The following is a 26,236-nucleotide window of genomic DNA, read 5'->3' on the forward strand; positions in this document are numbered from 1 at the left end:
ACACTACAGTGGGGGGCACAGGGGACAGAGGACACTACAGTTGGGGATGCAGGGGACAGAAGACACTACAGTGGGGGGTGCATTGCTAGGCACTGGTGAGGCTGCTTTGCTGGGCACTGGTGAGGCTGCATTGCTGGGTACAGGTGAGGCTGCATTCCTGGGCACTGATGAGGGGGCAGTGCTGGGTACTGGTGAGGCTGAGATGTGGGCACTGGTGAGGCTCCATTCCTGGGCAAAGGTGAGGCTCCATTCCTGGGCACAGTTGAGGCTGCATTCCTGGGCACAGTTGAGGCTGCATTCCTGGGCATAGGTGAGGCTACATTCCTGGGCACTGGTGAGGCTGCATAGATGGGCACAGCTGAGCCCTGCATTCTTTATGTAGCGCACTCCTGAGCCCTGGGGCTCTCTGGGGACCCTGATGTAAGGAAGGGGCTCTCTTGGGACCCCGATGTAAGGGGGCTCTCTGGGGACCCTGATGTAATGAGGAGGGCTCTGGGGACCCTGATGTAAGTAGGGAGGCTCTCTGGGAACCTTGATGTAAGCGGGGCTCTCTGGGGACCCTGATGTAAGTGGGGGGCTCTCTGGGGACCATGATGTAAGGGGGGATCCACACTCAGATATGCAACAATATTTATATATATACATATACATATATACACACACATACACAAACACGTATATTATATACATGTGTATGCCCGCCCAAGTGTTGCTTTGCTGCTATGGGCTCTAGCCCCAGATCTTTTGTAGACCTAGCAACGCCCCTGTTTATTGGGATTTTATGTGATAGACCATGGGTCTCCAAACTTTCTAAACAAAGGGCCGGTTTACTGTGGCCATTTGGAGTAGAAAAGGTCCCGAAGTTAGTGGGGAAAAAACTATGTCCCATCTTTGGTGTCAATGGGAGGAATTGTGCCCCTTCATCTTGCCATCAATTTTGACCAAATTTCCTGTACCTTTGTAGTTCACACATCCCCAAAACATCCCTCCGTGTTTTACAATAGGAATGGTGTACCTTTCATCATAGGCCTTGTTGACTCCTCTCCAAATGTAGTGTTTATGGTTGTATCCAAAAAGCTCAATTTTGGTCTCATCACTCCAAATTACTTTATGCCAGAAGGTTTGAGGCTTGTCTCTGTACTGTTTAGCGTATTGTAAGTGGGATACTTTGTGGCATTTGTGTAGTAATGGCTTTCTTCTGGCGACTCGACCATGCAGCCCATCTTTCTTCAAGTGCCTCCTTATTGTGCATCTTGAAACAGCCACACCACATGTTTTCAGAGAGAGAGAGAGTCAATGTATTTCACCTGGAGTTATTTGTGAGTTTTTCTTTACGTCCCAAACAATGTCCATTATTGCTGACCACTAAACTCACCTGCCTGACACACTGACCATTAATGACTGACCATTGACCTACCTGACCTACATACACTGACCTACATGACCTACATACACTGACCTACATGACCTACATACACTGACCTACATGACCTACATACACTGACCTACCTGACATACATACACTGACATACCTGACCTACATACACTGACCTAACTGACCTACATACACTGACCTACATACACTGACCTACCTGACCTACATACACTGACCTCTACCTGAACTACCTGACATACATACACTGACCTACATGACCTACAAACACTGACCTACCTGACATACATACACTGACATACCTGACCTACATACACATACATACATACAAACATACATAAAAAATGGAGAAAAAAACGTGCTCTAGAAGCTAATCAGTTAGCAGTAATGATGTACAGTAACCTCTAGCAACCAATCAGTGAGCGGTAATGATGTTCACTTGTCAGGAGTGGGCTCAGCCCTTCCTTCTCAGAGCTCTGTGTTCAGCTGTCAGTTAATTGCCAGCAGTAGCAGCCCGTGCATTGGGGGCGCACGGGCGCTGCCCCCCTATCCCTACCGCTGCCCCCCTTTCAGGACGCCGGGGGCATTAATTCCTGTGGGCAGGGTTTTTTTTTTAAGCACCTGATAAGAGCCAAAGGCTCTAATAGGCTACAAAAAAGGGTAGGCTTGGGGCAGAGAGAGTGCGCCCTGATCCCACCCAATTGTGTGACGATAGCGAATGAATTTTCACACTATAGTTCCTCCCCGCCAATCAGGAGGCATGTCGTGAAACCTGTTTCCTGACTGGCCAAAGCGCCAGGCGATCCTATTGGATGCCTAGCGCTTAGGAAGAGGAAACATCCAGAGGAGCAGAGGAGACACGGGCTGGAGGAACAGACGCCTCTGCCGCCACTGCTGCCTACACTCAGGAGGAGACACAGGACTCGGAGGAGAAGACACCACAGCCCAGTAAGTGCCGAACCTCCCGTGGGGGTGGGTGCCCTCAGAATGCCGCGAGCCCTACTCTGAGGGTGGAGGGGGGAGAGCCGTCAGTGCCGCGAGCCCCTGCCCGCCTCTGCTCACCTGCTGAGCTGTATAACCTGATCTGTGTCATGCTGAGCAATATACCCTGATTTGTGACATGCTGAACTATATACTGTACGCTGCACCTGTGCCTCCCTTGCACCCACAAAAGCCTGGTTTTATTGCTGTACAAACTGTATGAGCCCTAAACCATCTAAATACATTCTAGGTGTATTAAAACAAAAGGTGTTCAATGTTATTCAATTTCTTTTCACTCCAAAGCATCCACAACCTGAGTAGAAAAACCTGTGTCCTACCAGTAGCTGCTGAGTGTGATCCTTGCAGAGCTATAGATCAAATTTAGCAGGGGGATGCTGGCACTCTACAGAGAGACCACTGCTTCCACACAGAATGCAAGGGTCCCATTCTGCAGTTGCTGGCATGGAACAGGCTTTTCTACTCAGGCTTTTAAATTAGACTGAAATTCATGGGTTCTGGAATAATTGTCTTAGCTGTTGTGAAGACAACCAGGTTACCCTGGTTGAGTAGCCCTGATGTAAATTATTTAACTACTACAATATCATGTTCTATTGTTTCCACAGGTGCCACATGTGACACGAATATTAATGAGTGCAGCAGTGACCCATGCATTCAGGGACGTTGCATTGACCTGGTGAATTCATTCCAGTGTTCTTGTGACCCTGGGTATTCAGGTAACATAAGAAAATATTCATGTATATTTTGTATCTTGACTGGATTCCATATCAGTGGAATACATTTACTGTAGACCTCTATACTGCTATACTGCTTGTGAGAAAAACAATTTGGTGCACTGCCCCTTTAAATCTCAAAAACAACAAATGACTATTTCATGAATAAGTGCAAGAAAAAAAAAACAACAAATGTACATATACTAACACCTAAATTATACATACAGTGCCTTGAAAAAGTATTCATACCCCTTAAAATGTTCTACATTTTGTCATGTTACAACCAAAAACATAAATGTATTTTATTGGCAGTGGCGTCGCTAGGGTGTGGCTTCTGGGGCTTTAGCCCCGAGCCTCTAGGGCAGGGGTTGGCCCCCCCTGCGGCCAGTATCACAGGGCTGGATGGGGACGGGAACTGCTGAAGTTAACTTTTTACATTAAACAGCAGGTGATTGGCTGCCGGACGATCCTAGCAACCAATCACCAGCCTGTTAATGTGAAAAGTTAACTTCAGTAGTTCCTGCCCCCCATCCAGCCCTGTGATGCCGATCTCCGCTGCTCTGCTTGCTGTACACCTGTGTAAGGTCGGAGAGTTCTACCTACACAGCGTGTGTTTGTGGGGTGGGGTGCAGGGGACAGAGGACACTACAGTGGGGGGGTGCAGGGGACAGAGGACACTACAGTGGGGGGGTGCAGGGGACAGAGGACACTACAGTGGGGGGGTGCAGGTGACAGAGGACACTACAGTGGGGGGTGCAGGGGACAGAGGACACTACAGTGGGGGGTGCAGGGGGCAGAGGATACTACAGTGGGGGGTGCAGGGGACAGGGGACACTACAGTGGGGGGTGCAGGGGACAGAGGACACTACAGTGGGGGGGGGTGCAGGGGACAGAGGGCACTATGGGGGTACAGAAGACCCTACAGTGAGGGGGGTTGCAGGGGAAAGAGGACACTACAGTGGGGGGTGGTGCATTGCTGGGAACTGGTGAGGCTGCATTACTGGGCATTGGTGAGGCTGCTTTGCTGGGCACTGGTGAGGCTGCATTGCTGGGCACAGGTGAGGCTGAATTGCTGGGCACAGGTGAGGCTGCTTTGCTGGGCACAGGTAAGGCTGCATTGCTGGGCACAGGTAAGGCTGCATTGCTGGACACCGGTGAGGCTGCATTGCTGGGCACTGGTGAGGCTGCATTGCTGGGCACTACAGTGGGGGAGTGCAGGGGACAGAGATCACTACAGTGGGGGGTGCATTGCTGGGCACTGGTAAGGCTGCATTGCTGGGCACTGGTGAGGCTGCATTGCTGGGCACTGGTGGGGCTGCATTGCTGGGCACAGGTGAGGCTGTATTCCTTGGCACTGATGAGGCTGCTTTCTAGGATTTCTAGGCACTACAGTGGGGGGTGCAGGGGACAGATGACACTACAGTGGGGGGTGCAGGGGACAGAGGACACTACAGTGGGGGGTGCAGGGGACAGATGACACTACAGTGGGAGATGCAGGGGACAGAAGACACTACAGTGGGGGGTGCATTGCTAGGCACTGGTGAGGCTGCTTTGCTGGGCACTGTTGAGGCTGCATTCCTGGGCACTAATGAGGGGGCAGTACTGGGTACTGGTTAGGCTGAGATGTGGGCACTGGTGAGGCTCCATTCCTGGGCACAGTTGAGGCTGAATTCATGGGCACAGTTAAGGCTGCATTCCTGGGCACAGTTGAGGCTGCATTCCTGGGCATAGGTAAGGCTACATTCCTGGGCACTCCGAGGGTGGAGGAGGGAGAGCCGCCAGTGCCGCAAGCCCCTGCCCGCCTCTGCTGACCTGCTTAGCTGTATAACCTGATCTGTGTCATGCTGAGCAATATACCCTGATTTGTGTCATGCTGAACTATATACTGTACGCTGCACCTGTGCCTCCCTTGCACCCACAAAAGCCTGGTTTTTATGCTGTACAAACTATATGAGCCCTAAACCAGCTAAATACATTCTAGGTGTATTAAAACAAAAGGTGTTCAATGTTTTTCCATTTCTTTTCACTCCAAAGCATCCACAACCTGAGTAGAAAAACCTGTGTCCTACCAGTAGCTGCTGAGTGTGATCCTTGCAGAGCTATAGATCAAATTTAGCAGGGGGATGCTGGCACTCTACAGAGAGACCACTGCTTCCACACAGAATGCAAGGGTCCCATTCTGCAGTTGCTGGCATGGAACAGGCTTTTCTACTCAGGCTTTGAAATTAGACTGAAATTCATGGGTTCTGGAATAATTGTCTTAGCTGTTTTGAAGACAACAAGGTTACCCTGGTTGAGTAGCCCTGATGTAAATTATTTAACTACTACAATATCATGTTCTATTGTTTCCACAGGTGCCACATGTGACACGAATATTAATGAGTGCAGCAGTGACCCATGCATTCAGGGACGTTGCATTGACCTAGTGAATTCATTCCAGTGTTCTTGTGACCCTGGGTATTCAGGTAACATAGGAAAATATTCATGTATATTTTGTATCTTGACTGGATTCCATATCAGTGGAATAAATTTACTGTAGACCTCTATACTGCTAGTCCTTTTTATTGTGAGAAAAACAATTTGGTGCACTGCCCCTTTAAATCTCAAAAACAACAAATGACTATTTCATGAATAAGTGCAAGAAAAAAAAACAAAACAAATGTACATATACTAACACCTAAATTATACATACAGTGTCTTGAAAAAGTATTCATACCCCTTAAAATTTTCTACATTTTGTCATGTTACAACCAAAAACATAAATGTATTTTATTGGCAGTGGCGTCGCTAGGGGGTGGCTTCTGGGGCTTTAGCCCTGAGTCTCTAGGGCAGGGGTTGGCAACCTGCGGCCCGTGGGCCGCAACTGGCCCACCAATGCTGAATGTGAGCCCCCTGCGGCCAGTATCACAGGGCTGGATGGGGACGGGAACTGCTGGAGTTAACTTTTTACATTAAACAGCAGGTGATTGGCTGCCGGACGATCCTAGCAACCAATCACAAGCCTGTTAATGTGAAAAGTTAACTTCCTTGGTTGTTGCCCCCACCCAGCCCTGTGATGCCGATCTCCGCTGCTCTGCTTGCTGTACACCTGTGTAAGGATGGAGAGTTCTACCTACACAGCGTGTGTTTGTGGGGTGGGGTGCAGGAGACAGAGGACACTACAGTGGGGGGGGGGTGCAGGGGACAGAGGACACTACAGTGGGGGGGTTCAGGGGACAGAGGACACTACAGTGGGAGGAGGGTGCAGGTGACCGAGGACACTACAGTGGAGGGTGCAGGGGACAGAGGACACTACAGTGGGGGGTGCAGGGGACAGAGGACACTACAGTGGGGGGTGCAGGGAACAGAGGACACTACAGTGGGGGGGTGCAGGGGACAGAGGGCACGATGGGGGTATAGAGGACCCTACAGTGAGGGGGGTTGCAGGGGAAAGAGGACACTACAGTGGGGGTGCAGGGGACAGAGGACACTAGAGTGGGGGGTGGTGCATTGCTGGGCACTGGTGAGGCTGCATTGCTGGGCACAGGTGAGGCTGCATTGCTGGGCATGGTTGAGGCTGCATTGCTGGGCACAGGTAAGGCTGCATTGCTGGGCACAGGTAAGGCTGCATTGCTGGGCACTGGTGAGGCTGCATTGCTGGGCACTGGTGAGTCTGCATTGCAGGGCACTACAGTGGGGGAGTGCAGGGGACAGAGGACACTACAGTGGGGGATGCAGGGACAGAGATCACTACAGTGGGGGGTGCATTGCTGGGCACTGGTGAGGCTGCATTGCTGGGCACTGGTGAGGCTGTATTGCTGGGCACAGTTGAGGCTGCATTCTAGACACTACAGTGGGGGGGTGCAGGGGACAGATGACACTACAGTGGGGGGTGCAGGGGACAGAGGACACTACAGTGGGGGATACAGGGGACAGAAGACACTACAGTGGGGGGTGCATTGCTAGGCACTGGTGAGGCTGCTTTGCTGGGCACTGGTGAGGCTGCATTGCTGGGCACTGGTGAGGCTGCATTGTTGGGCACAGGTTAGGCTGCATTCCTGGGCACTGATGAGGGGGCATTGCTGGGTACTGGTGAGGCTGGGATGTGGGCACTGGTGAGGCTGACATGTGAGCACTGGTGAGGCTCGATTCCTGCGCACAGGTGAGGCTCCATTCCTGGGCACAGGTGAGGCTCCATTCCTGGGCACAGGTGAGGCTGCATTCCTGGGTACAATTGAGGCTGCATTCCTGGGCATAGATATGGCTACATTCCTGGGCACTGGTGAGGCTGCATAGATGGGCACAGCTGAGCCCTGCATTCTTTATGTAGCGCACTCCTGAGCCCCGCATTCTTTATGTAGCACACTCCTGAGCCCTGGGGCTCTCTGGGGACCCTGATGTAAGGAAGGGGCTCTCTGGGGACCCCGATGTAAGGGGGCTCTCTGGGGACCCTGATGTAATGAGATGGGCTCTGGGGACCCTGATGTAAGTAGGGGGCTCTCTGGGGACCCTGATGTAAGGGGGGATCCACACTCAGATATGCAACGATATTTATATATATATACATATACATATATACACACACACATACACACACACGTATATTATATACATGTGTATGCCCGCCCAAGTGTTGCTTTGCTGCTATGGGCTCTAGCCCCAGATCTTTTGTAGACCTAGCAACGCCCCTGTTTATTGGGATTTTATGTGATAGACCATGGGTCTCCAAACTTTCTAAACAAAGGGCCGGTTTACTGTGGCCATTTGGAGTAGAAAAGGTCCCGAAGTCAGTGGGGAAAAAACTATGCCCCATCTTTGGTGTCAGTGGGAGGAATTGTACCCCTTCATCTTGCCATCAATTTTGACCAAATGTCCTGTACCTTTGTAGTTCACACATCCCCAAAATATCCGTCCGTGTTTCACAGTAGGAATGGTGTACCTTTCATCATAGGCCTTGTTGACTCCTCTCCAAATGTAGTGTTTATGGTTGTGGCCAAAAAGCTTAATTTTGGTCTCATCACTCCAAATTACTTCATGCCAGAAGGTTTGAGGCTTGTCTTTGTGCTGTTTGGCATTTTGTAAGCGGGATACTTTGTGGCATTTGTGTAGAAATGACTTTCTTCTGGCGAATCGACCATGCAGCCCATCTTTCTTCAAGTGCCTCCTTATTGTGCATCTTGAAACAGCCACACCACATGTTTTCAGAGAGAGAGAGAGTCCTGTATTTCACCTGGAGTTATTTGTGAGTTTTTCTTTACGTCCCAAACAATTTTCCTGGCAGTTGTGGCTGAAATTTTAGTTAGTCTACCCGACCGTGGTTTTTTATCAAAACCCCTCATTTTCCACTTCTTGATTAAAGTTTGAACACTGCTGATTGGCATTCTAAATTCCTTGGATATCTTTTGATATCCCTTTCCTGTTTTATACAGTTCAACTACCTTTTCCCAGCGATTCTTTGACAATTCTTTTGCTTTTCCCATGACTCAGAATCCAGAAACGTCAGTGCAGGACTGGATGAAAGATGCAAGGGTCTGTCAGGAGTCCAGAAACTCATTGACCTTTTGTACACACACACTAATTACAAGCAAACAGATCACAGGTGAGGATGGTTACCTTTAATAGCCATTCAAACCCCTTTGTATCAACTTGTGTGCATGTTATCATGCCAAAATCACCAGGGTATGTAAACTTTTGATCAGGGTAATTTGGGTAGTTTCTGTTGTCATTATGATTTAAAAAGAGTAAACACCAATGATTGATAATAAATGGCTTTAGCCAAACACTAACTATCAGTGAAAGAAAAGTTTTTGTGTTATCATTCATATTCTCTGGAAAATGGCCAAGAAATCATAAATTCTGCCAGGGTATGTAAACTTATGAGCACAATTGTATTTGTAAAACATTTTGAAAACCATTTATCATTTCCTTCCACTTCACAATTATGTGCCACTTTGTTTTGGTCTATCACATAAAATCCTAATAAAATACATTTACATTTTTGGTTGTAACATGACAAAATGTGGAAAATTTCAAGGGGTGTGAATACTTTTTCAAGGCACGGTAAATCAATGCAAACAGGGAAATTCAAATTTGGTAAGAGTACCTCTTTCTCCCCCTTTCCCTTTGATGGTGAAGGCACTCCTGGGCGTCCATCCACCACTGAATACATCTACCCTAGAGACTGTTTGATTTTTACAGAAGTTGCCTCTTCAGTACATCCCGTTTCATTAATACCACTTTTGGGACTTATATTTACCGTTCAACTTGTTTCAGTTGTTGCAACATTGTTGTTTATGTAGGATCCACCACAGGTCTTTTATTTGTATGCTTTATTGTAAGTCCATTTTTACTAGTCACTTTTATTTGTTGACACTTTGCAGTTCCTTATACTGTTTTGCACTCTTGCCTGCAATTTATTACGAACACTCGTGACACTACACATCCTTTTTTTGTGTGCGTCTTTAAGTCGCATGACACAATATCTTTTTCACTCTTACAGTTGTGAAACACATAATATTTATTTGTTAAAAGTCCCTACAAGAGAGAGACTAGTCTTTCTAGATAGCCTCTCTTTACACTTTTTGTTTTCCTTTTTTTACACATTTTTGCTCTTTTCATTCTTAGCGCTACACTTTATATCTTCAGGGAAATTCTAATTGATGCGTGAAACAAAAACCAAAAAAATTATTTTGAAACTTATAAATCACATGTGAAAAGTGAAAGTGCAAATGAGCAACTCAAAATAATTTGATAAAATATAATATGCAATATCTCTCAAACATAAAGTCCATCAAAAAATGTATCTACTCAAATGAAAGTCAATATATGAGATTGATGGTGACAAAGTGCTCAGTGCTTAAGGAAATTTCCACTCAAAGGTGCTTCAGTGCTCAAACTGCTCCTTATATAGAAAGGGAGGCCTCTTACCAGATGAAGTTGATTTCCAATTACAGAGATCAAAAATGCACAAACTTCATCTCCAAAGTGAACTTATTCATTGGCAAAGAACTTCTAGTATTGTACTGTCAATAATGGATTGAACGAACCAGGGGCGTTGCTAGGTGGCAAAAAACAGGGGCTTCAGCCCGAAGTCCAAGGCCGGCAACGGAGGGGGGGGGGGGTGTATGTGGTGCTGGCTTTTTTTTTGGCTGGGCGGTGTGGTTGTGTGGCGGGGGGTAAGCTCACTTGCTGGTTGCTGCCTGGCTTACCAGTGCCCATCAATGCTGACCACTAAACTCACCTGCCTGACACACTGACCATTACACTGACCTACATGACCTACATACACTGACATACATGACCTACATACACTGACATACCTGACCTACATACACTGACCTACTTGACATACATACACTGACCTACATACACTGACCTACCTGACATACATACACTGACCTACCTGACCTACATACACTGACCTACCTGACCTGCATACACTGACCTCTACCTGACCTCTACCTGACCTACATACACTGACCTACCTGACTTCTGGTATTGCACTGTCAATAATGGATTAAATGAACCAGGGGCGTTGCTAGGTGGCAAAAAGAACAGGGGCTTCAGCCCGAAGTCCAAGGCCGGCAATGGCGGGGGAGGGGGGGGTGTATGTGGCGCAGGCTTTTTTTGGCTGGGCGGTGTGGTTATGTGGCGGGGGGGTAAGCACTCTTACCCCCCCATCAATGCTGACCACTAAACTCACCTTCCTGACACACTGACCATTACACTGACCTACCTGACCTACATACACTGACATACCTGACCTACATACACTGATCTACCTGACATACATACATACACTGACCTACATGACCTACATACACTGACCTACCTGACATACATACACTGACCTACATGACCTACATACACTGACCTACCTGACATACATACACTGACCTACATGACCTACATACACTGACCTACCTGACATACATACACTGACATACCTGACCTACATACTCTGACCTACATGACCTACATACACTGACCTACATGACCTACATACACTGACCTACCTCACCTACATACACTGACTTACATGACCTACATACACTGACCTACATACACTGACCTACCTGACATACATACACTGACCTACCTGACTTACATACACTGACCTACATACACTGACCTACATGACCTACATACACTGACCTCTACCTGACCTACATACACTGACCTACATGACCTACATACACTGACCTACATGACCTACATACACTGACCTACCTGACATACATACACTGACATACCTGACCTACATACTCTGACCTACATGACCTACATACACTGACCTACATGACCTACATACACTGACCTACCTCACCTACATACACTGACTTACATGACCTACATACACTGACCTACATACACTGACCTACCTGACATACATACACTGACCTACCTGACTTACATACACTGACCTACATACACTGACCTACATGACCTACATACACTGACCTCTACCTGACCTACATACACTGACCTACATGACCTACATACACTGACCTACATGACCTACATACACTGACCTACCTGACATACATACACTGACATACCTGACCTACATACACTGACCTCTACCTGACCTACATACACTGACCTACCTGACCTACATACACTGACTCACATACACTGGCCTACCTGACCTACAATACACTGACCTACATACACTGACATACCTGACCTACATACACTGACCTACATGACCTACATACACTGACCTACATGACCTACATACACTGACCTACCTGACCTACATACACTGACCTACATGACCAGGACGTCTTCATGTGTCCTGCAGCAGCTCAGCTCATCATCACAGCAGGCAGGCAGCCAGGAGGAGGACCGAGGAGGAGGACCGAGGAGGAGGACCGAGCGGGGATGTGGCGCGGCGGTCGCATTGTAATTCCCGCCTTCTGGAGCCTGCAGCGCCTACGATGGACGTCACACGTCCCGTGGTCCCGGCATTGGACCAGTGGGACGTCCATCATAGGCGCTGCAGGTTTCAGAAGGCGGGACCTGCCATGTTACTCGGCCGCACTCGGCGGCGCTCGGGATCAGATCAGTCCCCGCGCTCGACAGCTCAGGGCTAAATAGAATGCTGCATCTCTTCTGTCCCCCACTTAGACACTCGGGGCTATTGAGCCCACATTCGGGGCTCCAGCCTCAATAGCCCCCTATTAACGACGCCTATGGAATGAACCCACCCTTTGGATTCAAAAAGCTACTCTCCACACAGGCATATGCAAGGTATAAATAGGGAGAAGCCTCATAGCGTAATAATGTTTATGTAGACTTTATTACAAAAAAGAAATACACTTACATTGAGGCAGTGAAAAATGAGCAGTAGTGTTAAAAGCAGTCTGGCCACAATGTCATCCGACTTGGCCGGCACGTATTGACGTCACACACAGACTCTGTCCGACGTGTTTCCTCACAAATGGCATCCTCTGGGATTGGAGATTCCCTTTTTATTGGCATTTGCTTTGTAATGATTGTATGGACATCCAACTGCCGAATTATCTGTTGAGAAGAATCAAAACATAAATGTTCCTGTCACCTATGTATGTGGATTCATGCACTGAGCAGACAGCTTTGATTTTGGCCTTATTTCTAGGTAGCAAAAGCAACAGGCCAGCATAATCCAACCTGGAAAATTGGTATTTCCTCCTAAACCGGTCAGTTGGGGGTGTTGGTACAGGTAGTATAGGTCCTAAGAACATATTGTCCTCACTCAATTCAGGCAAAAATTGGCCAGATTGTGTAAGGAACATCATAAAGTGAACCTAACATTAAAGTTCACACTTCATTTAAATCAGTGGGACACATCAGCCTTTTTAAACCTTGTTGTTATTGTGATTGAGATAGTTTACTTTTGTTTCCAATATTGAAAAAAACACTCCTGAGCTTGTTCATGGGACCTGAAGCCTACTGATAGACCCCATAGTCTTATTCTAACAGAGCCATTGTTCATGTGCTTGGAAACTACAGTGAGCTTGTTCTCTGCCAACCGGACAGTCCATGTGTTGTAGATGTGTCCTGAGATAAGAAGACCAGTAATTTTAAGGATGAGTGCATATGAATACATTTTTGAATCCAATGTAAAGCAAAGGCAAGGGTAAAAAAAAAAACGAATTATATAAACCATTTGCAGTACAAAAAAAATATACACAGTACACGTTTGTAGCACATGTACATTTTCCTGTGCTTATCCCAGGTTGACCACACAACAAGTGCAACAAAACACATGATGATCTGTCAGAAATGTACTCAGCTGTTATGGCCTGTTGTGGGCTGGAAACACACAGAGTGGTGTCAGCTCTGTCCAGTTGTCCTTTGTAAACTACTCACTACTAAACGACTCCCACTCTCAGATCTCCACAACATAAAGGCTTATTATCCTGTAGTCCAAGATGAGAACTAGGAGGGCTCATTAGGATAACTCTTGAATATCTGAGATTTCGGGGATAACAGCTCAGAATTTCTGACAAGATCAACAGGTTTTTATTAACACATATCAAACAGATATAAAAAAATATGTCCAATGATATATTTAACAAACCAAAAAGTTACAAATAAGTGAAGTTCATTGTTAGGGTTTACATACACTTTAAGTGTTCATTTTAAGAGATTATGGTTATGTTTTAGGGTTTAGTTACAGGTTTTAGTGTCAGAATAAGAATTAGGTTGAGGTTAAAGGTCACTGTGACTTTTTTATACAGTATTTCACTTGGATTAGCACTGAAATCCCCTTGCCCCAGAACACAAGCACTGGGATTCTGACACTAAATGTCATTATAGAATACAGGCTAGATCTGGTGATTTTCGATATATAGATTGCTCCTGATTTTTGGAAAGATGGGTTGCTTTGCAAGTAAACTAGCCATAAGTACAGTCACCTGGAGGTGAAGCTGGCTTATAAGAGGGGTCATCCTAACCGATATGTTGCTGCTCTTTCACTATCCAATCACAATCCTTGACAGGTCTTGACCAAGCTGTGTTGCTTAGCTTCAGGAGAGAAAAGTGAGGTCAAATCCTGGCAGTTGGATTGGGATGTTAGAATTGCATTTTTTGTCAGGTAAGATCATTTAGATATTTATCTTCCCTTTTACTTAAAGATGGAAGTAAACTGGAGCACTACAGCTATGTTAAGCAGACGCTCAGGTCAGGTATTTTTTTTTCTTCTTCAGGCTTCCTTTTTTGGAGCCTTTAATCATTACCCTTAATTCTGTTCTCAGTGAATTGCATTTTCTTTTCAGGCACCCATTGTGAAACAGACATTAATCAGTGCAGGTCCGGACCATGCCAGAATGGAGGCACCTGCCAAGATTTGGATGATGGTTTTCAGTGTTCCTGCCCACCAGGAACAGTCCTTCCTCAGTGTACCTTGGAGAATACCACCATCGCCAATACAACATGCCTTCATGGCAGCAGTCAGATACAGAACAACAGGTGAGGCCAGAAAGTTACAGGATCAAAGGTGGGATTCAGTGAAGACCTGTCACGCTTACCCCTAACGAAGGTGGTCAGACACTATAGCTGGCTTCTTTGTTCTCCACCTATAGCAGCCCTTTTTTTCATAAGGCAAGCGGGCCTACCGGTACTCAGTAGGCCCCAGGACATATACACAAAGCTATAATGCCTGGCTACCACACCAGGGAATGCGCAAACTGAACAAAGAAAACGGGTACTTGCGGTTAGCAGGGTAATCAAGCGCAGGTGACCTTTTCTATAGGTCTGACAATCTGGTAAGCAGGCATTTTTGTTATTGGTGACGGTGACACGTGGTGATAATAACACATGGAATCCTGAAATGTGTGGAGCGCACCTATGAAACTTGGTTTTGGACTAAGGAGTGTGATTTTATTCCCTCACCGCTTTGGCTCTGCATCTATTCTTTTCTCCTCTGCATAAGACTTTATTGACTATTCATTTATGCACCTCAGCAATTGTACAAAAGACCTCAATATTGCAAACATATATGCTGTTATTTTTATAAACATTTTATAATTTGAAATGTTAAGCGCAACTTTTTTTCTTGAACTTGTGGTTGGCAGACAGGCAAGGTTCAGAATAGTCAGGGACAAAATCCACAGTCAAAAGCAGCCAGAGTTCAGAGAATAGTTGATACTCGATCCAAGGTCATCAACAGGGTAATCCAATCTAGCAAAGACAAACAGGTAGCTTTATCAGGTATTACACATTCTATCACAAGCATGAGACTGAAGGTTTGGTTGGCTTAAATCAGGTTTGGTCTCCACCCAGAGACTGGCCATATTAATCACCTTGCAGGTGGACAGACAGACAAGGAGAATGCCACGGCCAAAACCAGGATGCTGGAATGAGGAGCAGGAGCACTAGATGCTCCTGACAAGACCAGGATTGTTCCATGTCCCTGACAAAGATTTTTATTTTCAGCTATGGGTCCAACAAGAAGAGAAGGTTGTTTTGTCTTGTGAATATATCCTCAAAATCTAACATCAAACCGATAAAAGCCATATGTATTGAAATCAGTTATGAACACTCATGTAATTACAATTAGTAACGTTTTACAATTTTTGCTTTTTTTTAATTCCTTTGTAATATAATTACAAACATGATATGGGGCCCATTTATAACAGAAAGCAGATAAAGCTAACTGATCTTGGGTGGACACCTTGGGGTTTACTCCACACTGCATCCAGGGGGGTAGATTAGTAGGGGGATGGGGAAGTATTTTTATGTAAATCACCAGTATGTCCACGTCATTGCTTTATAAATCAACCCTTTTGTTATATGCCATAGAACTATAATATGTAGCAGCGTGTAATCCAACCTGCGGCCTGCGATGGCTATGAATGCGGCCCAACACAAAATCGTAAACTTATTTAAATTTGTTGATTTTTTTTGTAAAAATGCTTTTACCCTTTGCAAACTTGAGGAAAAATTGGACATTGTTTCTTTACTGGACTTTTATAAGTTTTATATTCCCCCCCAAAAATATCCCACTCATCCCAATCATGCCTTTTTTCATGTCATCAGTTTTCCTCAGAGCCTATATTTTTGAGCCACTGTTTTCAAGTATGAGCAAATGAAGGGCAAAATTAGAACCAAAATATCTGAGCAGCACCTTGATAATTTATTAAGAATTGCTACTCCATCCATCGAGCCAGATATTGATGCGTTAGTTCATCAAAAGCAGTGTCAAATAATGCACTAGTTTTATGTTACCCTCTTTTACTTTTATAATATATATTTTTTTAAATTAAGTTTTATTACTGATATATACTGTAGGTACATTATCTACTGTGCATCAGTGATCGTTAACTTGTGATCTGCCCAACATTTTCTGCTCCTCAGCTATCCTTATTGTTAGTGTATTTTATATGTGGCCAAAGACAATTCCTCTTCTTCCAGTGTGGACCAGGAAGGTCAAAAGGTTGGACACCCTTGCCTTAGATAATTCATGAAGGATTCCATGATTTGTGGTGGCCATATTTCTGTTTGCAGGAGAAATGAACAGAGAAAATGAGTGCTGCATTGCCCATTAAACCTACAAAAGGTCTACTATTGGTAGACCTTGACTCTAAGTGGGCCCCCAATACTTGTAAAACATTAAAAAAATACTATTTTTTTTATTCTAACATCGATACCATGAATCTGATACAATCAATAGAGAATTTGTGTATTATGATGTAAACTGCCATCATATACAGCATATTATTTTTTAACCTATAATATAGTGGATTTACTGATAGACGAACAATATTCCATTCTGACATTCGAGATACACCAGGGTATTGCTTTGAAGGCAATAATAATAAGAATGCCTAGAATGAGTCACATCATGCACATCAGATAAACAATTAATTATTTGGGGGGTTTGACTGTTTTCAAGCAAATGCAATTTTGTGATCCCTCGTTAATATTATTCTTTTGCTTCTCTTCTCTTGCAGTTCTCAGTGTGTCTGTGATGTAGGGTGGACAGGGTCATCTTGTGATACCCCCATTAATGAGTGCACCGCTGTTCATTGTGAGAACGGGGGAATATGCCATCCTCACCCAGATGGATATAACTGCTCGTGCCAAGCAGGATTCACAGGTACCAAAATTGTTTGTGGTCAGACCAGCAGACTGATGACCTAATGATGTTCTACCACAGCTTTTCTCAACCAACCTTCTCAAGCTTTCCTCCTCCTTTACACTGACCACCAATACAAGTTGAAAACTTTCCCAAAGAATACCAATGTAAGGGGTCTTTTGGGGTGACTGTCTGCTATTCATGTTTTATTGTTGTATACCGCAAGTGTTAAAAAAAATATCTGCCCTAGGATTCAAATAGTCTAGGTACTCCACATTCCTCATTTTCTTATTTAAGACTTTCCACAATCTATTGACCAAGCTGTGGGTTCAAAAGTTTGAGAAAAGTTGGTCTACTGATGCATCATTTTTTGAAAGATGACCCATAGGGGTAGATTTACTAAAACTGGAGCACACAGAATCGGGTGCAGCTGTGCATGGTAGCCAATCAGCTTCTAACCCCAGCTTGTTCAATTAAGTTTTGACAATAAAACCTGGAAGCTGATTGGTTTCTGTGCAGAAGTGCACCTGATTTTGCCTTCTCCAGTGTTACTAAATAAACCCCATACTATCAGGGTCATCATAAATTATTTATAAGAGACCGAAGTTATCCTATCTTTATCTGGCTTATAGTAAGGGTTCCATTGCTGACCTCTGCTTCTTAAAGAAGTATGGCCAAAGGTCCTTTTGACATACTTCTCCTATGGGTCACATCACAGAAGTGCACTTATTCAATCCTGTGACCCAAATTCAGCTGACACAGCCAACATCACAGAGCTAGTCTAGGCTCTGCAAGGATCCTGACAATAATGTTGATATCCGCCTAGATGCCTGACCGGAAGCTTGCTCAGTCTTTCAGCATGCCCCTGTGAGACTGAGCTAACTGCTGCCGTGCCCTGCACACCCCAGAGCATCAGTGAGTGCTGGAGGAGCAGAGCACAGAACAGTGACTGATAATCACCCGACCTGAGAACTGAGCAATCAGAGGTCTGATCACTCAGTTCTCGGTGTGGAGCTAGTAATGGATCGATGCTGCAGCCATCTAGGTAAGTATAAATGTTTGTTATTTTCCATTCCCGAACTTCTCTCCTAAAATGCTATTTTCCTGGATGCTAATCCAGTTGTATAAGTACTTTTGGAGGCACAGACCTACAACAAGTGTGGTTCAGGACTTATGTGTTATCAGTAAGCAAGTGACTCCGAAAGTTTTGTAGCCAGGCAACTTGTACTTTTGGAAAGAGATCAGCAATGACAGCCTCCATACATGTCACAGTACAGATTCCCCTTCAAAGACTTATGATAACAGATTGTTTGGGTTTTCATAACAACATATTTGTTTACTTTTGAATGCTTGTCAATGAGATTTTTGACTCACTGGCCTCTCATGAATGCCACTGATTCTAGCCAATCTAGGAAGATTTCTCCTCCCTTTCTGTTCTGCTGACAACAACAACAAAAAATCTGCCATGTTAACAATTGCCAAGAGGCCTGTTGGAAAGCTACTGCATAGACTCCTAAGGCTGGGTTCACACTTGCTGCGGCTCACAGATGATACACCGATTCAGGTGCAAATCAGGTCCGAATATTTGCCTGAATTCACACCTAATTCAGAGCCAAAGACGCAAAGGACACTTCTTCAATGCGTGCCGCCCCGGAAGTGTATGAACTGGCTCCATTGCAAGCTGAGCACACTCTCCTGTCATGCAAATTGGAAGCAGGGAAACCCACATCCAATTCGCATAAGTGTGAGCCCAGCCTAATGGGCAAGATGATGCTAGACACATGGTTAAGCCCTTCAATCAACAGGAACACAGACAGGAAATTACAGTGTATCATACCCATAAAGTTCCACTAGGAAAAACATTGCATTGTACAAGGAGAACAATATAATATATGAAATGGTTGATGCACCTATGTCTGTATGAACAACATGATAAAAGGAAAAATCTAAAGGAGGGATCTCTTCAAGCAACAAAAAATTTCAAAACACAAAATGTTGCATTACTGTCTATGGTTAAGCCCGGATGGGTGAAAAGTGTTATGCCGCGTACACACGATCGGACTTTCTGACAACAAAACCGTGGATTTTTTTCCGAAGGACGTTGGCTCAAACTTGTCTTGCATACGCACGGTCACATAAATGTTGGCCCAAAATTCCGAGCGTGGGAACGCGGTGACGTACAAGACATACGACAAGCCGAGAAAAAGGAAGTTCAATAGCCAGTGCGACTCCTTCTTCTTGATTCCGAGCATGCGTATGCTTTTGTGCGTCGGACTTGTGTACACACAATCGGAATTTCCGACAACAAAGTGAAGTTGGCGGAAAATTTGAGAACCTTCAGTTTTCTGGTACAAACTGCTTTACTGTTTTAGAGTGTGTGCAAAAATCTTACTTTTGTTTTTCTGTAGGGTTAAATTGTGAAATTGCCGTTCAGCTGTGTTCTCCTGAGACCTGTCTTAATGGAGGCACTTGTCACGAGAACCCCAACATCACTGATCCATCATGCCTTTGCCCCGCAGAATGGCAAGGTAAGTCATATTCTGCCTTTTTTTAATGAAATGAATATTGAATTTGTATGGATTTCCTATTATGGAAAGGATTAAATGTTACACAACCTGTGCCCCAATTAAGCACATTCTAGTATTTGCCTATTCTGTATATAGTTTGCACATTTTGGCACGAGACCTCTCATACCCAGAAGACCATTAGTTCTACTTTAATTTCACCTTACCCATTGACTCTGATAGACTTCCCCAAGAATTTCAACAAACTCCTGATTTTCCTCAAAAATCTAAAACCCTCCATTTTGCTCATCTCTAAAGCCAACCTCTATGAAATGAGACTACTGGAGCTCAACCACAACTGTAAGAAGCAATGAGCACTATCAACACAATTAGACACTTCTAAAAATAAAGTGATATGTGTTTAGTTATAGTTTAACAGCTCCACGTAAGCACAAAATATAACTGTAGCAGGCTCCCTACATATTTTTTCAGCAAGTAGTTGAAGCTTTTGACTCCTTTTTTCACGTGTCTCTAGTTTCTTCTTAGCCCCGCTGATGAAAAAAGCTGATTGGTTACAGATCCCAATAGCTCAAGCTTAAAGCCTAAGTTTGGTAAAACAAAAACAATAAATCAGCACAAGGAACATTACTTACTATTAGTATGATATGTCCTTTGTTCTGCTGTCTTCTACTTTAGTAGAAATCTTCTTCCTCTGTTCCCCTCACCCCCAATCGTTTGGTGAGGCAACAGGTTAATAGAGCAGAGGGACCTGTGACAGACACTCATCAAGAATGCCGACTATGCCATAATTTCTCCTCCTCTATTTGGGCTGTATATTTTCAGTAAATGAAATGTGATCTACAATGTCCTCCATTTTTATAGATTGAGTTCAATTCAATTAAGCTTTTTTTTTTTTTTTTTTTTTTTTTTTTACCAAAATTGGGTTTTAAATTTTCTTCACACAGATTAATAAATCAAAACAGTAATCCCCCCTCTCCTTCTCTCTCCATGTATGATTTAGCCAGAGACAGTGTAAGCAAGGAAGCAAAATCTGCTGGGCTATCTCTCTTTGGAAACCCATAGTGCTTTGGGAATCCTTTATCATATATTCAATGTTTATTAGCAAAGCAACTATTGTATAAAATGGTTAAAAATATTTAAAACAACATTTTGAAATCTACAATAGACCTAACTCATAACTCAAAATTATAAAAAAAAGCTGTATAAATTAAAAAAAAAAAATGGGACAGACTTGGTGGATCACTTGGTCTATTTTCTGCCTTCACTCTTCTATGTTTCTAGGTTCACTTTAATCGTATTTCTCATATTCAGACCCTTTTATTTGTTCTTTGTTCCTGCAGGTCCACACTGTGAAGAAGATGTTGATGAATGTTCAGATGACCCCTGCAAGAACGGGGCCGGTTGTGTTAACATCCTAGGAGCATACAGCTGTGTCTGTGCCTCGGGGTACACCGGACATCACTGTGAATCTGCATTAGATCACTGCCTGCCAGGTGGTTTCTCCAGAAGTTCTTGTGAGGCTCTGGTCTCTAGCAACCAGTCAAATGCTGCCTTCCACTTTCTCAGCTTTGCTGAAATATGACAGTTGATCTGATTGGTTGCCATGGGCCATACAGAAACATTTTTTTTTTTATGTTTTACCATAAAGCCTGATGTTTTTCTTAACACTTTACATTTAATTTCCTCATTTTCTCCTTTAGATAGTTGCCTGAATGGAGGTACCTGCCTCAGTCTGCCTGACATGTTTACCTGCATTTGTCCCTCTGGATACACAGGAATTCTCTGTGAGGAGAATGTAGACAGCTGTGCAAGTTCACCTTGTCAAAATGGCGGATCATGCAAGAACCTTGGCGACTCCTATACCTGTGACTGTGCCAGAGGCTATGAAGGAACCGAGTGTGAGGTGAACATTCAAGACTGTACCAACAGGTAAGAGGACTCAGGCAGCCAGAAACAATAGGGGTAAAGAGAGAAAACTTGACCCCTCAAATATATAGGATTGTTTTTTTTTTCTCTTTTAGTTGTTCTCTGGTGGCTTAAAAAAGTATGAATTGTATTTATAAATCAAAAATTTGTTTTTTGTCTTGTGCTTGAAGCATATCTAAACACAATCACTTAACTACTTCAGCCCCGGAAGAATTTGCCCCCTTCCTGACCAGGGTATTTTTTACGATACGGCACTGCATCGCTTTTACTGACAACTGCGCTGTCATGCGACGTTGTACCTAAGCAAAATGTATGACCTTTTTCCCACAAATAGAGCTTTCTTTTGGTGGTATTTGATCACCTCTGCGGTTTTTATTTTTTGCGCTATAAACAAAAGAAGAGCGACAATTTTGAAAAAAAAAATCACAATTTTTTTTACTTTTTGCTATAATAAATATCTTAAATTAAAAAAAAAATTCTTCATCAGTTTAGGCCAATTTGTATTCTTCTACATATTTTTGGTAAAAAAAAATCACAATAAGCGTATATTGATTAGTTTGCGCAAAACTTATAGCATCTACAAAATAGGGGATAGATTTATGGCATTTTTATTTATTTATTTATTTTTTACTAGTAATGGCGGTGATCTGTGATTTTTATCGGGATTGCGGCAGGCAGATCGGACACTTTTGATACTTTTTTGGGACCATAGACATTTATACAGCGATCAGAGCTAAAAAATAGCCACTGATTACTGTATAAATGTCACTGGCAGGGAAGGGGTTAATACTAGGGGGCGATCAAGGGGTTAAGTGTGTTCCTTAGGTGTGTTTGTAACTGTGAGGGGATGGGACTGACTAGAGGAGGAGCCAGATCATTGTTCCTACTTAGTAGGAACGGACGATCTAGTTCTCCTCCCCTGTCAGAACAGGGATTTGGGTGTTTACACACACGAATCTTCGTTCTGGGTCTCGTGCCCGCGATCGCGGGTGGCTGACGGCGATCGCGCTCGCCGGACACCCGCAACGGGTCCCATGCTATGCAGTGGGCATGCACCCGCTTGCTATGGCTCTTTAAGGAGCCGCCGTACATATATAGTGATTCGCACAGGAGAGCCATCCTGCCGCCGTATATGTACAGGAGACGGTCGGAAAGTGGTTAAATCTCATGTAGGGACCCTGACATAAGCAGTAGTGTCCCTATTCTAAATTAAATGCTACTGGGCTGTAGTCAGCCTGAGCCAGAATTGATAGTTTTTTTTTTCTATAGGTTTTCCCTTATGTTCAGGTTATTGTTTACTTCTGCCTGCTGCTGGGAAGCATCTCTAGAAATAGCGTGGGAAGAGCCAGTAGCCTGAGTTATGAATATGTACAGTAGGTATTAAAATGAATCATCCCCCTTTAAAATAATTACATTTTGTTGCTTTGCAGCCTGTCTATGCAGCCTGATATAACACCAACATGTCAGAAAAAATTGAAAAAATTTCAAAAACAGAATCACTGTGTTGGAAAAAGGATCACCCCCTTATGTCAGTATTTTGTTGAACCCCCTTTTGCTTTAATTGCAGCCTTTAGTCTGTTGGGATATGTCTTTACTAACTTTGCACATATTTGCCCACTCTTCTTTGCAGAACTGCTAAAGTTCAGTTCATTTTATCGGTTACTGTTTGTGGACTTCAGTCTTCAAGTCATTTCACAGATTTTCAATGGGGTTTAAGTCTGGGCTCTGACTAGGCCATGCAGGGACATTCACCTTTTTCTCCTTCAACCACTGTGTGGTAAATGTTGCTGTGTGCTTTGGGTCATTGTCATGTTGGAAGGTAAACCTTCTTCCCATTGACAGCTTTCTAGCAGAGGGCAGCAGATTTTCCTCAAGAATTTGAGGGTATTTTGCCACAATCCATTTTTCCATCTATCCTGAGAAGTGCGCCAGTCCCTGCTGCAGAGAAACACCCCCATAACAGGATATTACCCCCCCCTCCCCCCATAACAGGATATTACCACCTCCATGTTTTACTGTAGGAATGGTTTTATTTGGATGGTAACCTGTATTGGATATCGTTTGGTGTTAAGGCCAAAAAATTTTAGTCTCATCTAACCATAACAACTTTTCCATGTGGCCTCGGAATCTTCAAGATGTGTTTTGGCAAAGCTCTGTCATGGCTGCATGTGGCCTTTCTTGAGGAGCGGCTTTTTTCTTGCACCCTCCCATACAAGCCACATTTGTGGAGAGTTTGTGATATTGTTGTCACATGCACACAATGACAGCTCTCTGTCATAAATTCTTGCAACTGCTTCAGAATTGCTGTAGGCCTCTTGGTAGCCTCTTTGACCAGTTTCCTCCCGGCTCTTTCATCCAGGTTGGAGCGACTTCCTGATCCAGGGAGGGTCTGTGTTGTACCAAATACCTTCCACTTCTTAATAATAGACTTCACTGTGCCTTAGGCATTGATAAAGCCTATGAATTTTATTGTGTCAATCTCCAGGCTTGTGCCTGTCCACAACTTTATCCCGGAAATCTTTTGACAATGCCTTGCCACCCATAGTTGATTGTTTGCACTATCGGGAACTGAAATGCTCCAGGAAAGCTCTTTTCATGCTGAGCTAATCAAAATGACAACAGCTGATCACAGTTGAAAGTCAAATGTCTTTGTGTGCCATTGAGAAGGTGATTAGCTATACCAGATTGAGTTTACAAGTCATTTTTAGGAAGAAGGTTGATCCTTTTTTCAACTCAGTAATTCTATTTTAGTTTTTTTTGTTTTTTCCCTGATATGTTGAAGTTATATCTTTCACTTAGATGCTATACGTTGACTGAGTAAATACAGCTGGATAAAACAAATACTATGTATGTCTGCATTTCAGACTGCAAAGCAACAAAAAGTGATTATTTTAAAGGGAGATGATTCTTTTCTATACCCACTGTATATCTCCCTGGAGTTTAATTTTAAAGCCTTATGTAGAATGTCAACATTATAGAAAGTAAAAACATGAACAATAAGCTGTTCATTAATTCTGTTTCTTTTATAGTTCCTGTCTAAATGGTGGCACCTGTGTGGATGGTATTGCCTCCTACTCCTGCTTGTGCCCAGAAAGATTTACAGGAAGACAATGCCAAGACCAGATCACTTACTGTACCACAGATTCATGCAAGAATGGGGGTACCTGCCATGAAGTTCCTGGTGGGTACATCTGCTCCTGTCCTGAATTGTACACAGGGGGCGCCTGTGAGGTGAGGGCAAATTATATTTTTGCACTGTCTTGGAATATTCTGTTTAGGTAGAATGGTGGTTGAGTCTACACTCACTCTAGCCTGGGTTTCTTGAAGCCCTTTCTGTTCAGCTTTTATGTTCTCACTTGGTTTGTGTGGATTTACACCCAAAATATCACTGCTAGGATGTGTGAGTAAACTGAAATCAGTGACAGTGATTTTAAGCCCGTGCTTTGTAAAATTGGATGTTGAGTGTGCAGCACAGTCCTGTGATATACTGTATACACAGTAGAAATAGCAAAAGTTCTGCATAATACAAACTAAGATATGTTATCCTTGTTTTTTGTTTTCTTCTCCCCTTTCACTTCATTCTTTTTCATGTCCTCCTCCTAGTTACTGCTAATTATGCGGGACTAGCCTAAAATACAGATCTAAAAACCTATTATGCTATTTTATTTTCAACTTACCTATACTCAAACAGTTCCTTGTATAGAATTTATCATTAATATTATGAATATGTATGTAATATACATATACATAATAACCGAAAATTGTATTTTCCTGATGTCAATTTGACTTGTTTTGTTCTTATATATCTTTAAAAAAAAAGAATTTATAAAAAAAAAAAGAAAAAAAAAAAAGAATACTAAAGCAAAAACCTATGCCATGGCAAGACCATTAAGCTGCATGGTTTTACCTCTCTCTATTAACCGTCCCTACAGGACATCATAGACTTCTGTGCTCGCAGACCGTGTCAAAATAAAGGAATATGTTCTCAGACGGGAACACAATATCGGTGCCAATGTGCCTTTGGATGGGTTGGAAATCATTGTGAAACTCCTCTTCTGACCTGCAAGGCCACAGCCTCCAGAGGTACCAATTGTGATAACTTTCATGTCTTCTATGGACACAATAAAATTGTTTGTACTTCTTATACCACATAGACTGATTCCAAGTTTCATTTTTTGTGTAAGTTAGAATAAATCTGGTTGCCTATTTTTCCAGTTTTTTTCCCCATCAAAAATGACCATTTCAACACTATTGCCGTGCTATGCCTTTAAATCCTCAAATAAAGTGAAAGCAAACACATGAATATCAAATAAATAATAAAAAATTAAGTGAGAATAGCTCAAGGGGTCCACCCTTTGAGAATGTTTATTGGGATGAAATGCGTTGAAGCAGAGCCTGTGCTGACGTCATTGCGCACGCTGTAGCCGGAGCTAGCGGCGCTGTACAGTTTTTGATGTTCTTTTTCATGCAAACGGATTGTGAGTAGATATACAGTATAATTAATAATAAAGCAAGCGGTTTTGCACTATGGAAGGTTGTTCTCTGTTTCTCTTGCCGGTTTAACTATTGTGCAGCGAGAGAGGTAATTCAACTGATACTCCCTGTTGGTGTGCCCTCCCTGTGGTTCCCTTGTTCCTGG

At 43.7% G+C, this 26,236-nt stretch overlaps 1 protein-coding gene across 1 annotated transcript in view; it reads left to right on the plus strand.

Moving 5' to 3' along the window:
• Window positions 1-26,236, plus strand: part of LOC141107556 (uncharacterized) — a 146,237-nt gene that overhangs the window by 73,907 nt on the left and 46,094 nt on the right. Inside the window, exons 12-20 of the mRNA XM_073598380.1 lie at window positions 2,998-3,108; window positions 5,460-5,570; window positions 14,346-14,538; window positions 17,022-17,167; window positions 19,555-19,674; window positions 21,012-21,164; window positions 21,372-21,600; window positions 24,627-24,828; window positions 25,530-25,680. Of these exons, the coding sequence (XP_073454481.1) occupies window positions 2,998-3,108; window positions 5,460-5,570; window positions 14,346-14,538; window positions 17,022-17,167; window positions 19,555-19,674; window positions 21,012-21,164; window positions 21,372-21,600; window positions 24,627-24,828; window positions 25,530-25,680 (1,416 nt within the window). The remainder of the gene's footprint in view (window positions 1-2,997; window positions 3,109-5,459; window positions 5,571-14,345; window positions 14,539-17,021; window positions 17,168-19,554; window positions 19,675-21,011; window positions 21,165-21,371; window positions 21,601-24,626; window positions 24,829-25,529; window positions 25,681-26,236) is intronic.

This window comes from Aquarana catesbeiana, linkage group LG09 (genome assembly GCF_042186555.1).
Source record: "Aquarana catesbeiana isolate 2022-GZ linkage group LG09, ASM4218655v1, whole genome shotgun sequence".
Taxonomy (NCBI): Eukaryota; Metazoa; Chordata; class Amphibia; order Anura; family Ranidae; genus Aquarana; species Aquarana catesbeiana.